Genomic DNA, 17,869 nt, shown 5'->3' on the forward strand with positions numbered 1-17,869 from the left:
CTATGGTCTTCCACCCATCTACAGATGCATATCTTCCATTGTGTCATAGTCTAAGAGCACTAAAAGACAGAAGTAGGCCATTTGGCCCATCTAGTCCATGCCAAAATATTATTCTGCCAATTCCTATCAATCTGCACCTGTACCATAGACCTCGATACTCCTGCCATCCACATACTTATCTAAACTTTTCTTAAATGTCGCATCCGCCACTTCCGCTGGCACACTCTCACCACTCTCTGAGTGAAGAAGATCCCTTTCATGTTCCCCTTAAACATTTCACCTTTCTCAATTAACCCATGACCTCTAGTTCTAGTCTCACCCATCCTCAGCAGCAAAAGCATGCTTCCATTTACTCTATGTTCCTCATGGTTTCGTAGACCTTTATCAAATCTTCCTTGATTCCCTGTGCTCTAGAGAATAACTCTCCCTGTAACTCAGGCCCTCGAGACCCAGCAACATCCTTGTGAATATTCTCTGCTATCTTTCAAATCATTGATATCTTTCCTGTAGTTAGGTGACCAGAATACTCCAAAGTAGGCCTCACCAATATCTTCAAGAGCTTCAATCTAACAACTCAGCTTCTGTACTCAACAATTTGATTAATGAAGACCAATGTGCCAAAATCTCTCTTTATGAACCCATCTATCTGTTTCCACAGGGAGCAGATTTTGGGATAACGGTCTAACTTTTTTGGTTTAACTTTTTTTTTACCTTAAGGCTGTGATTGTCAAACTGCTTCTGCACTGTGTTCTGCTCTTCTACTCAAAGTCAAGTTCAAAGTAAATTTATTATCAAAGTACATATGACCATTGGCATATGTTGATTCACTAAGATTCACTTACTTGAGGACATTCACAGTATTTAAAAGGAATCAAACAAAACATCCAGAATAAATAAATAAACAAACAATAAATATCAAGAATATGAGATGAAGAGTCCTTCAAAGTGAGTCCATAGGCTGTGGGAGCAGTTCAATGCTGTGGTGAGTAAAGTTAAGCGAAGATATCCCCTTTGGTTCAAGACCCTGTACCTTCTTCCTGATGGTTGAGTGGGGTAATAACTGTTCCTGAACACTTCCATTGAATTGTTGCTGCTAAGTTAACAAATTTCATGACACATACCGGTGATAATAAACCTGATTCTAATTCTGATCATATATGCCAATCTGCAACTGTGCCACAAGTTCATCGACCTTATTCTGTACTCTGCACACATCCAAATATAACACCTTTTCGATAACAATAATAGTGGAAAAGTGGAAAAAAACACAATAATAATGGGAAAAAACAGTAAATATAAATACATTAGATAGCTTATATGCGTAGCTTGATTGTATGTCCATAAAGTGACGCTGGGTACAGGAGTTTCTGTACATAAGGTGACTCTGACAAGAAATGATAAAGTAGTGGTGGTTGCGGGTCTGTGGAGGGGTGGGTTAGTGGATGGGGGTGTTGATCAGCCTCAGTACTTGGGGACATACTGACTGCCCATTGCAGTGCTGGTGTTTAGGACAACAGTGAAGGTCCTCCATCTCTGGTGGTGTTCAGAGATTCTTTGATCATGCCCGTAGCTTCCGCTCGGTTTTCATTACTGTCGGACATGTAAGTCCCAGGTGGAGACTCAGGAACACCGCCACACTCAGATGTAGGATTCTTCATTGCAGTTTGCGTAACAGTTTTGTTTTAGTGGTCAGTGCTGGTAGTGCTGAGTTGAGCCCTCGAATCTGGAGGACCGGTACACCGCTCTCAGTCTGGCCTCTACCCTTTGACCTGTTTGTCATGGGTGACCCTATCCAGAGCCAAAGCCTAAAGCCCCGGCTCCAGCGTGCAGACCTCTCCGGGTCATTGAGGCGCGCAAGCCTCCAAACCCTACAACACGGTTGTGGTCCTCTTGGAGGACTGCTAGGGGAAAGTAACAGTTTTTGAGTCTGGTGGTCCTGGTGTGGATGCTACAGAGCCTCCTCCCTGATGGGAGTGGGGACAAACAGTGAGCAGGGTTGGTGCGATCCTTCATGATATTACTGGCCATCCCATCATGATGTTACATTTGCATGTTTTATGCGGTCACCTAAATTACCTGCTTAATCTTTATGTATCCCAGAGGCGCGCGTACCTTCATCAGCCAGGGTTTCAAGGTGTGGTCCAGCAGGATGTCAAAGCCGAGGAGCTGAAAGCAAGCACTCCCAGACACGTGATTTGGGAAGCAGGTGAAGTAGGTGTTCCTCAGGGCCGGATACACAGACAGAATGGTTTTGATGATCACATCTTCAATACTGCTCCACAGCACCTCCAGGTCATAGGCATTGCTCTCCATGTACTGGTTAAAGAAAGACAGCTTTCTGCAAGAAACAACATTTTACACAGCCGTCAGTTCTAATCTATCGCAGGCCACCGTTCATCCATCGGATGGCATTGCCGAGTGACTTCGCTGATCAAGTACTCTGCCCCACCATTTGTGTTATTGTGTGACAGGTCAATAGCACTGCAAGCCACAAGATAGACTGCGTATCCATTGAAGGAAATATCAGCTCTCTTGATTATTTCCCCCCGTTTTTGACAGGATTTATTGGAAGCGATTTCTTGCCGATTCATAGTTGCCTTTGAAAAGGTTGACTGCACCCTGAACCCATGATATTCCATCTTGTGAAGTTGTCTGGTGGTTTACATTCACAGTCAGAAAGCACTACAGTAAACAAACAGGCCCTTTGGCCCATCTAGTCCATGCTGAATCATTAATCTGTCTGGTCCCATTGACCGGCACCCAGTCTGTAGCCCTACCATCCATGTACAAATGTATCTTAAATGTTGAAATCGCATCTCCATCTATCTCTTCTGCTGGCAGCTTGCTCCATACTCTCACTACCCTCCGAGTGAAGAAGTTTCCCTTCATGTTCCCCTTAAACTTCTCACCTTTCACCCTTAACCCACGAGCTCTAGTTCTAGTCTCACCCTCCCAAGCTCCGTGTAACAAGCCTGACGTAACGAATCAGTGTTTCTAGAGTCATTGTCATAGAAAAGTACAGCACAGGAACAGGCCTTTTGGCCCATCTAGTCCATGCCAAAACCTGCTAAACTGTCCACACCCATTGACCTGCACCAGGATCATAGTCCTCCATCCTATCCAAACTTCGCTGAAACGTTGAAACCGAGCACGCATGCAGCACTTGTGTTGCCAGCTCATTCCACACTGGTCACCACCATCTGAGTGAAGACGTTTCTCCTCATGTTTCCCTTAAACTTTTCATCTTTCACCCTAACCCATGATCCCTGGTTGTGGTCACACTCAACCTCAGTGGAAAAAGCCTGCTTGCATTTACCCTATCTCTACCCCTCATAATCTTGAATATTTCTGTCAAATCTCCTCTCAACCTTCTACATTCTGAGGAAGAAAGTCCTAACTTATTCAATCTTTCCTTATAACTCAGGTCCTCCAGACCCAGCTACATTTTTGTAAATTTTTCCTCTACTCTTTCAACCTTATTTACTATACATCTTTCCTGTAGGTAGGTGACCAGAACTGCATACGATACTCCAAATTAGGCCTCACCAGTGTCTTATACAGCTTCAACATAACATCCCATCTCTTGTACTCGATACATTGATTTATGAAAGCCGATGTGACAACAGCTTTCTTTCTACCTGTGACACTACTTTCAACGAATTTTGGATCTCTATTCCCAGATCCTTTTGTTCTACCGCACTCCTCAGTGCCCTACCATTCACTGTGTAAGACCTTCCCTGGCTGGTCCTACCTAAATGTAACACCTCGCACTTGTCTGCATTGATTTCCAGCTGCCATTTTTCCAGCTGATCCAGATCCCTCTGCAAGCCATGACCGCCTTCCTCACTGTCCACTATATCCTCAAACGTGGTGTCATCTGCAAATTTACTGATCCAGTTAACTACATTATCATCCAGAACACTGATAGAGATGACAAACAACAATGGGCCCAGCACTGGTCCCTGCAGCGCACCACTGGTCACAGGCCTCCAGTCAGAGAGGCAAACCTCTACTACCACTCTCTGGCTTCTCCCACAAAGCCAATGTCTAATCCAATTTACAACCTATGCTGAATGCCGAGCGACTGAACCCTCTTGACCAACCTCACATACGGGACCTTGTCAAATGCCTTGCTAAAGTCCATGTAGACAACATCCACTGCTTTGCCTTCATCCGCTTTCCTGGTAGCTTGCTTAATAAAACTCTCCAGGATTGGTTAGACATGACTTACCATGCACAAAGCCATGCTGACTATCCTGAATCAGTCCCATGTCTATCCAAATACTCATATATCCAGGAAGAGGTGCAGTCGACGTTTCAGTCCGAGACCCTTCGAAGGGTCTCGGCCTGAAACATCGACTGCACCTCTTCCTAGAGATGCTGCCTGGCCTGCTGCGTTCACCAGCAACTTTGATGTGTGTTACTTGAATTTCCAGCATCTGCAGAATTCCTGTTGTTTACTCATATATCCAGTCCCTCAGAATACTTTCCAATAACTATCCCACTACTGATGTCAGATGGAGCAGTCTGTAATTTCCTGGTTTATGTTTAGAACCTTTCTTGTCACTAAGAATTATTTAAATATCTCTGCTAGGGCCCCTGCAGTTTCTGCACTAGCCTCCCCCAGGGTCTGAGGGAACAACTTGTCAGGCCCTGGGGATTTACCCACCCTGATTTTCCTCAGGACAGCAAGCACCTCCTTCTCTGTAATCTGCATAGGGTCCATGAACTTACGGCCCATTGCAAGCAATGGTAAGGCCACAGCAGTGTTGTAGGCCTCAAATATGAAGAGGAAATGGGAGATTTCCCTCACTAAAGAGCTTTTTAGCAACAGCTCAATAGTTGCCATGTCTTACAGACCTTTATTCCAGATTTATCCGATCACTTATGTAAATTTGTCTGCCTTCATGGGATTTAGCTCACATTTCTTTTTTCTAGATCCATGGTTCTTGCTGGACACGAAATACCAGATTGGGACGATCCCAACTAGCCGGACATCCTAACAGATATTCCAATCCAGGTACATTCACTGTGGCAAGGGACGTATAATTGACTCCTGCTCATTATTGTCATTATTTATTGATCATATATTTAGTTTGATCATTAATAATGACTCCTGTCTGCAGATTTGAATGAGAGAGTGTTTAGCATCGTCTTTCCACTCACTTTTATCTGTTATTTCAGTCACGGTCCAGTCAGTTGATTCCTCATTTCTGTTCATTTCCTTTTCCCCGTGTTTTACCTGGCTCCATGACTAAGGCACCTGATTCTCATCCGAACTGGAAACATAATAACTCCAGCTTACATCTACTTGGGACTGGACCGTCACCTCAGCCAGTGCGGCAAAGCACGTTCTGGGCCGCTGAGAATACTGGACTCTAAGTTGCTTCGGTGCCTGGGGTTGCTTTGGGAATTCTGTCGTCTCGTGTCCAGCTGAGTATTGCCGGCCGTTTGCCGCTATTTCGAGTCAAGATACGAACGGACTGTCGATGTTTGGTTTTGTAGTTTCGTGTCCTGCTGAGTATTCCTGGCCGTTTGCTGCTACTCCGAATCAAGGTACAAATTGTCTGTCGTTGTCTGGTTTTGTTGTTCTGTGTCCGAGTCCGGGCTCCGTGTCCGAGTCCGGGCTCCATGTCCCAGTCTGAGTCTGGGCTCTGCATCCGAGTCCGTGTCCGAGTCTGGGCTCCGTGTCCAGGCTCTGTGTCCAAGCTCCATAACCAAGCTCTGGGTCCGGGCTACTCCGGTTTGTTGTTCATGTAAGCATCTAATCCTCACTCTCCGACCTTCCTCGCAACTATTAATAAACACACTTCTGTTAATTCTACCTCCGTGTCGGTGTTCTGCACTTGGGTCCGCTTCCAGTCGTCCATTGCAACAATTTCAGCTTCACTCCATTCCTTAAGGTTGTTATAGCCATGGGGTGGTAATGGGGACGAGCTCCCGCTGCCTATTAAATGCTCCCAATGGCGAGTGCCTCAATATTGCCTCTGACAACCAAGTCACAGCTCCTGGCCTTCACGTGTGGCTTAGCTACTAAGCCCGGATATGGAGAGCAAGCTGTTGCCCATGTAGCAAGCTCCCCATCTCCACGCAGTTGATGAACCCAAAGGAACGGCAGAGAGCAACACAGCCTGGTACCAGCAGCATCGCAGGAGTTGCCAGTCAGTGTTGAACTCAACGTGGGACTGCCGCAGATGTTTTCCCTCAGGGTTTACTCCTGAAGCCTTCCCTATGAGTGGGTGTAGTCGCAGGGCAATGGGAGGTTTGAGATCAGAGTTTTCCTTCTCCTAGATGAGGGGCCAGCCATGGTTGATGAGTCCCATCTGCCTGAAGCGACTGGATTTAAGATGCCATTAACCCACCTTTGCCCCTTCTCCTGTCAGTAGAAATGATTCTGCCCAGCTTAGTGGCTAAGCCACATGTGAAGGCCAGGAGCTAGACTTGGTTGTCAGAAGTTACTGGAGGGCATGGTACAGGATTCTAGGACAAGAGGGCATGACTTCAGGATTGAAGGACGTCCATTTAGAACTGAGATGCAGAGAAATTACTTTAGTCAGAGGGTGGTATATCTGTGGAATTTGTTGCCATGAGTGGCTGTGGGGGCCAAGTCATTGAGTTCATTTAAGGCAGAGATAGATAGGTTCTTGATTAGCCAGAGTATAGGGTGAAAGCAGGGGAGTGGGGATGACTGAAAGAATTGGATCAGCCCATGATTAAATGGCAGAGCAGACTCAATGGGCCAAATGGCCCACTTCTGCCCCTATATCTGACGGTCTTATAGCATGCCATTGGGAGCATTCCGCCAGTTATGACAACCTGAAGTAGTGGCAACAGAGTTAAGGGCTTCACTAAGCTGCTGCTGTGTGCTCCCCTTCCTTCTACAATGTGCCTGCTCACTAAGGTTGTTGCGTGAATGAAGCCAGCGAAGAAAATTACTGGTAGATACAAAGCAGCTTTTTTATTCGACAAAGCAAGGTAGAGAAGGCATTTTATGGAGACACTTCTGGTCGAAAGGTCTGGCCGGCCTGATGTGGGGCTCGATATTTTATGTGCCAAACGGCAAAGGGCAACTCCATACTTACAACGCATGGACAATGCTTTCTTCGAAACTACATTCGACCTTCACACCTCCTGATTCACAGCCACACCACACACATCCAAATGAATTTTAATCATCATTGTCAGCTGGGATTCATGGCTTTTAGGAACCCATTGTTCAGAGCTGGCCACATGTTCGGACTTGGTCACGTGTTGGCATGTGGTTAAAGCGTCCCTCTAGTGATCTGAAAGTCGTTAGTTCGAGCCTTGGCCGAGGCAGCGTGTTGTGTCCTTGAGCAAGGTACTTAACCACACACTGCTCTGCGTTAACACCAGTGCCAAGCTGTATGGGTCCCAATGCCCTTCCCTTGGACAACATCGGTGGCGTGGAGAGGGGAGACATGCAGCATGGGCAACTGCTGGTCTTCCATACAACCTTGCCCAGGCCTGCGCCCTGGAAAGCTTCCAAGGTGTAAACTTCCAAGGGGAACCTTCCATGGTCTTATAAGACTAACGGATGCCTACATATAAAGTTCAGATCTGCACTCCAAATAAAATCCACAACACACATTCAGATATGAAGACTGGTAGCCAAATTCAATTGCTAAATGTCTATGTCCTAACCCCAAAAATCACTCCAACGCTGACCTTCTATAATGTGCCTGCTTGTGGTGAAGGGTGCACCCTGCTGCATATGGTCTCACCTTTTACTGCCTTTCTTTTCATCTGGGACAACGTTCATCATACGCTTGTTGATGGCGTAATTGGTGAGGTGCTTGCGGACGTCATCCTGTGAGAGGCAGAAGATAAAGATGTTGGTTTCTCAGTCAGGGACATTGCCCTCAGTTATCGTGTCACACTAACGCCACCCCAACCAGAAGCTGCTCAAATGCTATTTTCCTCATTCCTCTCGGCTTCACTTTTCCTGCGGTGATGAAGAGCAGTCGGCAGGTGGCAAGAAGGTGAAACTGAACGATGCCTTGCATCTTAAAGCAGTTTTTGCAGCCCCAAAACATCGCCAAGTCAAAGGATCGCTCATCTGAAGCGCAGTGCATAAGGATGGGTGCTGTCAGTCAGAGCAAGGATGCGAGGCTGAGGCTTTAAAACTCAGACCGAACTTTGGAGTATTGTGAGCAGTTCTGAGCCCCTTATCTAAGAATTGGTGAGCTGGTATTGGAGAGGGTCTGGGGGAGGTTCACGAGAATGAAAGGGTTGTCATTTGAGGAACATTGCTCCCTCTGGGCCTGTACTCGCTGAAGTTTAAAAGGATGATGGGGGATCTCAACGAAAACCATCAAATATTGAAAATCAACGTGGAGAGGATGTTTCCTGTAGTGGGAGGGGGGACGGCTGTCTCTAAGAGCAGAGGGCAAAGCCTCAGAATAGAAGAACTTCCCTTTAGGGCAGAGGTGAGGAATTTCTTTAGCCAGAGGGTGGTGAATCTGTGGAATTTGTTGCCACAGACGGCTGTGGAGGACAAGTCATTGAGTGTATTTAAAGCAGAGGTTGATAGGTTCTTGTTTAGTCAGGGCATCAAAGGTTAACAGGAGAAGGCAGGAGAAAACAGTCCAGAGGGATAATAAATCAGCCATCCTGAGCACAATCCTCCCCACTTTCGAGGACATCTTCAAAAGGCAACATCCATCTTTGAGGGAGCCTCGCCACCCAGGTAAAGCCTCTTTTCATTTCTACTGTCAGGGATGAGACACACACTCAACAATTTAGGAACAGATTGCTCCCCTCCGCCATTAATTTCAGAATGAACAATGAACCCATGTACAGTACCTCAATAACATTTGTCTCTTGGTCTTGTTTTGCACAACTTACTTAATTTTTAAAATATATTTCTTTTTGTAATTTATAACTTTCATTATTACGTACTGCAATGTACTGCTGCCGCATAATCTCAAATTTCATGGCAAATGACAATGATAGTAAACTTGATTCTGATTCCAATTCTGGTTATGAAAAATGGGCTGAGTTTTTCTTTTCGGAGTAGTCCACGTCACAAGATTGTAAGTTGTAGGAGCAGGATTGGGCCATTTGACCCATCCAGTCTTGTCTGACATTTCGTCATGGCTGATCTATTTTCCTCTCAGCCCCAATCTCCGTATCCATTTATGCCCTGACTAATCAAGAACCTAACAAGCTCTGCCTTAAGTATACCCGACGACTTGGCCTTCACAGCATGTAGAAACGAATTCTACAAATTAAAGAAATTCCTCCTCATCTCTGTTCTAAATCAACGCCCCTCTACTCTGAGGCTGTGTCCTCTGGTCTTGGCCTCCCCCACTATAGGAAACATCCTCTCCACATCCACTCTGTCAATGCTTTTCAATATTCGATAGGTTTTGATGAGATTTCACACCCTCCCCCAACACCTCATTCTTTTAAATTCCAGTCAGTTAAGGCCCAGAGCCATCAAATGCTCCTCATATAATAAGCCTTTCAATCCCAGAATCATTTTTGTCAACCTCCTTTCAACCCTCTCCAGTGTCACCATATCCTTTCTGGGGCCCAGAACAGCTCACAATACCCCAAGGGAGGGAGGCCTTGCCAGTGCCTTCTAAAGCCTCAAGGAGGAGAAACCCTGCAGATGCTGGAAATCTGAGCAACACACACACAATACTGGAGGAACTCAGCAGGCCAGGCAGCATCTATGGGAAACAGCAAGAGGTTGACGTTTCAGACCAAGACCCTTCATCAGGACAGATGAGAAGTTACAGCAAGAAGGTGGGGGGGAGGAGAGGAAGGAGTACAAGGTGGTAGGTGATGGGTGAAACTGGGAGGGGGAGGGGGTGAAGTAAAGAACTGGGAAGTCAATTGGTGAAAGAGATAAAGGGCTGGAGAAGGAGGAATCTGATAGGAGAGGACAGAAGACTTTGGAAGAAAGGGAAGGGGAGGGAGCACCAGTAGGAGGTGATTGGCAGGTAAGGAGATGAGGTGAAAGAGGGAAAAGGGAATGGGAATGATAAAGTTGGGGGCAATTACCAGAGGTTAGAGAAATCGACATTCATGCCATCAGGTTGGAGGCTACCCAGACGGAATACAAGGTGCTGCTCCTCCAACCTGAGTATGGCCTCATCGTGGCAATCGAGGACTAACATGTCAGAATGGGAATGGGAAGTAGACTTGAAATGGGTTTTTCTGGCAGACGGAGTGTAGGTGCTCTGCAAGGCGGTCTCCCAATCTGCGTCGGGTCTCACTGACATACAGGAGGTCACACCAAGAGCATCAGATACAGTAGATGAACCCCAACAGACTCACAGATGAAGTGTTGCCTCCTGAATGGCAGTGAGGGACGAGGTGTAGTGTCAGGTGCAATGCTTGTTCCACCCGCTTGCCCTACACCTCCTCTCTCACTTCCATTCAGGGCCCCAAATACTCCATAGATGCTCCTGGGCCTGCTGAGTTCTTCCAGCATTCTGTGAGTGTTCCATATAAAACATTATATCCTTGTTTTTATGTTCTATTCCTCTCAAAATGAATGCTCACACCTTCCTTATCACTGACTTAACCAACAAATTAACCTTTATGGAATCCTGCTTGAAGACTCCCAAGTCCCTTTGCACCTCTGATTTTTGAGTTTTCTCTCCAGTCATACAATTGTCTATGCTTTTAAGTTTTCTACCGAAGTGCATGACCATACACTTCCCAACACTGTTTTCCGTCTGCCACCTCTTTGCATATTCTCCTACACTGTCTAAATCCTTCTGCACCTCTCTGCTTCCTCCATACTACCTGCCCCCCCCCCACCCCCACCGATCTTCGGATCGTTCGCTAACTTAGCCTCGGAGCCATCAACTCCATCATCGAAATCCTTGATATATAATGTAAAAAGAAGTGGTTCCAACATAACATCCCAACTTCTGTACTCAATACCTTGACTTATGAAAGCCAGTGTGCCAAAAGCTCTCTTTACGACCCTACCTACCTGTGATTTCTTTTTCAAGAAGTTACGGATCTCTCTGTTTGAACGCATTTCTCAGTCCTAACGTTCACGGTGTTAAATTCTCTGTACTACCATAAAATCATAAATCACAGGAGCAGAATTAGGCCATTTGGCTCATCGTCAGCTCCGCCATTCAATCATGGCTGATCCTTTTCCTCCCCTCCTCAACCCCACCACACAGCCTTCTCCCCGTAACCTTTGGTGCCACGGCCATTGAAGAACTGATCAATTTCTGCCTTAAATACACCCAACGACCTGTCCTCTACAGCTGCCTGTGGTAACAAATTCCACAAATTCACCACCCTTTGACTGAAGAACTTTCTCCGTATCTCTGATTTAAGCGGATGCCCTTCTACCTTGAGGTTCTGCCCTCCTGTCCTAGACTCCCCCACCATGGGAAACATTCTTTCCACGTCTACTCTGCCTAGGACTTTCAATATTCGAAAGGTTTCAATCAGATCCCCTTTCATCCTTCTAAATTCCAGCCAGTACAGGCCCATCAGATGTTCCTCATATGTTAACCCTTTCATTCCCAGACTCATCCTTGTGCACCTCCTCTCAACCCTCTTCAATGCCAGCACATCTTTTCTTAGATAAGGAGCCCAAAACAGTTCACAGTGCTTAAGGTGAGGCCGCAGCAGTGCCTTATAAAGCCTCAGCATCATGTCCCTGCTCTTGTATTCTAGACCTCTTGAAATGAATGCTAACATTGCATTTGCCTTCCTCACCACTGACTCAACCTGCAAGTTACCCTTTAGGGTGTTCTGTACAAGGACTCCCAAGTCCCTTTGCATCACAAATTTTTGAATTTTTCTTCCCATTTAGAAGATAATCTGAACATTTATCTCTTTCTACCAAAATGCACAACTATGCATTTTCCAACATCGTATTTCACTTGCCACTTTCTTGCCCATTCTCCTAATCTATCTGTCCTTCTGCATCCTACCTGCTTCTTCCACACTACCTACCCCTCCACCAATCTCCGTATTGTCTGCAAACTTGCCATCTATTTCACCATCTAAGACATTTATATACAGCATAAAAAGAAGTGGTCCAACACCGACCCCTACGGAACACCACTACTCACTGGCAGCCATCCAGAAAGGGATCCTTTTATTCCCACTCGCTGCCTCTGACTAATTAGCCAATGCTCTAACCATGTTAATAACTTCCCAGTAATACCATGGGCTCTTAACTTGGTAAGCAGCCTCATGTGTGGCACCTTCTGAAAGCCCAGATATACAACGTCCACTGCGTCCCCTTTATCTATCCTACTTATAATCTCCTCAAAGAATTCCAACAGGTTCGTCAGACAGTATTTTCCCTTAAGAAAACCGTGTTGACTTTGTCCTATCTTGTCCTGTGTCACCAAGTACTCTATAGCCTTTTATATACTTGAAAATGCTTTTTCTATCAACTTTGATATTATTTGCTAGCTTGCTTTCATATTTCATCTTTTCCCTCCTAATGATTCTTTTAGTTGCTCTCTCTAGGGTTATAAAAGCTTCCCAACCTTCTATCTTCCCACTAATTTTTGCTCTGTTGTATACCCTCTCTTTTGCTTTTACATTAGTTTTGACTTCCCTTGTCAGCTACGGTTGTAGCATTTTGCGATCCGAGTATTTCTTTGTTTTTGGAATACATTTATCCTGCACCTTCCCCATTTTTTCCCCAGAAACTTGTGCCATTGCTGCTCTGCTGTCTTCCCTGCCAGCATCTCCTCCCAATTTACTTTGGCCAATTCCTCTCTCATACCTTTACTTTACTTTCCTTTCAAATTTCCTTTTCTCCACTGAAATATCGCTACATCAGACTCTACTTTCTCCCTATCTGAATCATATTGTGTTCACTGACTCCTAAGGGTTCCTTTACCTTAAGCTTCCTAATCGCCTCCAGTTCATTACATAACACCCAATCCAGTGTAGGTGATCCCCCAGCAGGCTCAATGACAAACTGCTCTAAAAATCCATCTCTTAGGCATTCAACAAACTCACTCTCTTGAAATCCATTACCAACCTAATTTTCCCAATCGAGCTGCATGATAAAATCTCCCATGATTACCATAACGTTACCCTTTTGAAACACCTTTTCCCTTTTCCTGTTGTAATATGTGCTCCATGTCTCAGCTACTGTTGGGAGGACTGTATATAACTGCCATTACCCTTGCAGTTTCTTATCTGAACTCACAAGGATGCAACATCTTCTGATTCTATGCCACACCCTTCTGCTGATTTGATGCTATTCTTTACCAGCAGAGCTACACCACCCCCTCTGCCTACCTTCCTATCCCTCCCATACAACACGTAACCTCATGTGAATATGATTTTGATATCAACATTTAAGAGAAGTTTGGATGGGAGGGGTATGGAGAGCTATGGTCCGGGTGCAGGTTGATGGGATTTGGCAGATTAAATGGTTTGGCACCAACTGGACGGGCCAAAAAGCCTGTTTCTGTGTTGTACTTTTCTATGACTCTATTGCTTTTTCTTGAAATCAAGGCAGGTTAACTCCGGGCAAGATGCAGGGCCAATAACCCTGGCTAGATATATCCTTGAGTGTTATATCACACAACCTCCCATTTTCAATCTGTTTTACGGTGGAATCATCAATTTTCCTCAATATTTAGGAGGATTACCAGGATGCTGCCTGGATTGGATTATGAGGATAGAAACACAGAAAACCTACAGCACAACACAGGCCTTCAGCCCACAAAGCTGTGCCAAACATGTCCTTACCTTAGAATTACCTAGGCTTATCCATAGCCCTCTATTTTTCCAAGCTCCATGTATCCATCCAGGAGTCTCTTAAAACAGTGGTCCCCAACCACCGGGCCGCGGAAAGGTACCAGGCCACAAAGCATGTGCTACCGGGCCGCGAGGAAATGATATGATTTCGCGATATGAAACGATATGAATCAGCTGCACCTTTCCTCATTCCCTGTCACACACTGTCAAACTTGAACACCGACCCCCCCCACCGTTGGCCGGTCCGCAAGAATATTGTCAATCTTAAACCGGTCCACGGTGCAAAAAAGGCAGGGACCCCTGTCATTTCTGCCTTCACCACCACCGCCGGCAGCCCATTCCACTCACTCACCACTCTCTGAGTAAATAAATTACCCCTGGCATCTCCTCTGTACCTACTTCCAAGCACATTAAAGCTATGCCCTCTCGTGCTAGCCATTTCAACCCTGGGAAAAAGCCTCTGACTATCCACACAATCAATGCCGCTCATCATCTTAAACAGCTCTATAAGGTCACCTCTCATCCTCCGTCACTCCAAGGAGAAAAGGCCAAGTTCACCTATTCTCATAAGGCATGCTCCCCAACATCCTTGTAGATCTCCTCTGCACCCTTTCTATAGTTTCGACATCCTTCCTGTAGTGAGGCGATCAGAACTGAGCACAGTACTCCAAGTGGGGTCTGACCAGGGTCTTATATAGCTGTAATATTACCTCTCGGCTCCTAAACTCAATTCCACGATTGATGAAGGCCGATACGCCGTATGCCTTCTTAACCACAGAGTCAACCTGCGCAGCTGCTTTGAGCGTCCTATGGCTTTGGACCCCAAGATCCCTCTGATCCTCCACACTGCCAAGAGTCTAACCATTAGCTATATTCTGCCATCATATTTGACCTACCAAAATGAACCACTTCACACTTATCTGGGTTGAACTCCAACTGCCACTTCTCAGCCCAGTTTTGATGTTTCGATGTACATGTGAGAAACTTATCTTATAAAATCTTCGAAGTTCAAATTTCAAAGTAAATTGATTATCGAAGTACGACTATATCACCATATACTAGCCTGAGATTCATTTTCGTGCAGGCGTTCACAGCACCCACTGGCGTCCCACAGGAATCAGTGTTGGGGGTGGGGAGTAACTGCTTCTTTCTGTATTGTCTATGAAGACAGAATTGTTGGTTTTGTGGCCGACTGGCGGATGATATGAAGATAGGTGGAGGGGCAGGTAGTGTTGAAGAAGCAGGGAGCCTGCGGAAGGACTTGGACAGATAAGGAGAATACGCAAAGTGGCAGACACAGAACAGAGTATAACAGTTACAGTGTCGGGAAGTTTACGGTCATACACTTCGGCAGAAGGAACAAAAGGGTAGACTATTTTCTAAGTAGGCGGAAAATCCAAAAATCTGAGGTGCAAGGGATGAGAGAGCCTTCATGCAGGGTTCCCTAAAGGTTAATTTGCAGGTTGAGTCTGTGGTGATGATGGTAAATGCATGTTAGCATTCATCTCAAGAGGACTAGAATATAAAAACAAGGAGTTAATGTTGAGGCTTTATAAAACACTGGTGAGGCCTCACTTGGAGTTTTGTGAGTCCTTATCTAAGAAAGGATGAGCGGACATTGGAGAGGGTTCAGAGGCGGTTCACCAGAATGACTACAGGAGGAGCGCTTGATGGTTCTGGGCCTGTACGCATGAGAATTTAGAAGGCTGAGAGGTGATCTCATTGAAACCTATTGAATATTGAAAGGCGTAGGCAGATTGGATGTGAAGAGGATGTTTCCTATGGTGGGGGATTCCAGCACCAGAGGGCACAGCCTTAGAATAGAAGGACGTTCATTTAGAATGGAGATGAAGAGAATTTCTTTATCCAGAGGGTTGTGAATCTGTGGAATTAACTGTGCAGATGGAGGGCTGTGGAGGCCAGGTCATTGGGTATACTGAAGGCAGAGGTGACAGATTGTTCATTACTCAGGGTGTGAAAGGTTACCGGGAGAAGGCAGGAGATTGGGGTTGAGAGGGAAAGTGGATCAGCCATGATGAAATGGTGACAGACTCGATGAGCTGAATGGCCCATTCTGCTCCTATCTCATATGGTCTTATACAATAGAACTGACGAAAAACAACACACAGACACGGCCAAATAACCTGTACAAAAGAAGACAAACTGCACAAATACATATAGACAGAAGCATTGAGGACATGAGTTGTAGAGCCCTTGAAAGTTAGTCCATAGGTTGTGGAACCAGCTCAGTGTTGAACTGAGTGAAGTTATCCACACTGGTTCAGGAGCCTGATGGTTGTAGGGTGATAACTGTTCCTGAAACTTACGGTGACAGATCTACGGCTCTTGTGCCTTCTTCCTGATGAGAAGAGAGCATGGTCTGGATGGTGGGTGCCCCTGATGATAGTTGCTGCTTTCTTATGGCAGCGCTCATTGTAGACGTGCTCAATGGTGGGGAGGGCTTTTCCTGACTTTGTCTTGTAAACTTTGCGAACTAGACTCGTTAGGAGATGCTCCTGTAACCACACCAACCTCCCACTCCCCGCCCCCCTCAGAGTAGTCAGCTTTTGGCTGGGGTTGGGAACGTAACAGCAAGATCCCACCCGAGTCGATTACTTCCATACAACAGTGAGTTAGGCAAGAATTAACCTCTTATAAAAGTAGGATCGTACTTTCAGAGAATTAACTGTATGTCTTAAAGATAAGTCAATGTGTCACTTACTAAATTCTTTTCGGTCGGTTCGGAATACTTTTTAGTGGCAAAGCAGACCAGGCCCTCATTGTAGAGGTATATCCGCAGAGGGTCACAGGAAGTAACCAAGACGTAGAGCCTGAGGTTAAACTTGAAACCATCCAAAGTGAAGGGCTGCACAAGTAGAGGGAGAGTTAACACACTGTGAGGTTCAAAGGTTTCACTTATTATCAAAGTATGTATGCAGTGTACAACTCTGAGATTCATCTTCTCCAGATAGCCACGGAACAAAGGAAAAAACATGGAGGTCGTTGAAAGAGAAACATCAAACCCATGCACCCACCCCCCCCCCGTAGAAAATACAGCAACACAATCATCAACCCCCCCAAATCCCCCTTCCCCTGCACAAAACACAGAACATCAACCCCCAAATCCCCCCACCCTCTGCCCACTCAAATAAAAGACAGGAAAGAATGGGGAAAAACCCAAAATATAAAATCCATCAGACTGAAAAAGACCAGAGTACAAGAACCCAGTAGTCCGGTCCGTGAACACAGAACCTCGGTAACATCCTTTGACATTGTCAAAAGAGAAAGAGACACTGTAGAGGCCTACCCTCTGGCCACCTGAGCCGCCACACAGCGATAGGCTGCCACAGGTTCCTTCCCTAGAGGCAGAGGGATCCCATCAGTGATCAGAACGCAGGCATCCGGTGCTGAACCCTCGGTCGCCATCCGCATTTGTAACTAATTTTTGAAATGTGTGTCTGCATTCCAGATGAAGGGTCTTGGGCTGAAACGTCGACTCTTTTTTCCTCTGCATAGGTGCTGCCTGACCTGCTAACTTCCCCAACCATTTTGGATATGTTACTCTGGATTTTCAGCACCTGCAGAAACTCTTGTGTTTATCAGTATCTGGTCCTTTCCTTCGGACTTACCCCTACTCCAGCCCTCGACGCAGAAACCCTCAAAATTCCCTCTGATCAATCCCACTCCAATGCATAATCAGTTTAGCATGTGAAGTTGGCTCGACAATTACAAAAGGGATTTGCTAATGGAAATTCCTGCCCAGCCTATCCCTCAAGTCCTTATTCCATTCGTGAATTATGCCCCCCACTATCCCACTCAACCCACACATCTTCAAATCCCCCGATTTCCTTCTTACCCAAATTTCCACCATTCCCACCAGCCTATCATTCACGGTGACCGAATGCTGTGCATACCCAGTCCAAACACAAAATTACCACCAGAGCAGTAATAAAATTTCCATTATCTTGGTTGAGTAACGGGGTGGGATAGGTCTCCACCAAAGGAGATGTAAGGTCTGCAGGTCACCCTTGGGCAAGGTGCATCACCTGCTTAGCTCCTGGATCAGGTTCACGTGAAGCCGTGGAAGCAGGGGGTGGATGGTCGTATGAGCAGCCGGTACAGTTCACAAGTCCTG

General features: G+C 45.9%; 1 protein-coding gene across 1 annotated transcript in view; it reads right to left on the reverse strand.

The window, feature by feature from the left end:
• Positions 1-17,869, reverse strand: part of LOC140203597 (uncharacterized) — a 55,838-nt gene that overhangs the window by 24,261 nt on the left and 13,708 nt on the right. The window contains exons 4-6 of the mRNA XM_072269645.1: positions 16,457-16,600; positions 7,743-7,828; positions 2,077-2,338 (exon numbers count right to left, since the gene is read on the reverse strand). Coding sequence (XP_072125746.1) covers positions 2,077-2,338; positions 7,743-7,828; positions 16,457-16,600 — 492 coding nt within the window. The remainder of the gene's footprint in view (positions 1-2,076; positions 2,339-7,742; positions 7,829-16,456; positions 16,601-17,869) is intronic.

This window comes from Mobula birostris, chromosome 10 (genome assembly GCF_030028105.1).
Source record: "Mobula birostris isolate sMobBir1 chromosome 10, sMobBir1.hap1, whole genome shotgun sequence".
Classification (NCBI taxonomy): domain Eukaryota; kingdom Metazoa; phylum Chordata; class Chondrichthyes; order Myliobatiformes; family Myliobatidae; genus Mobula; species Mobula birostris.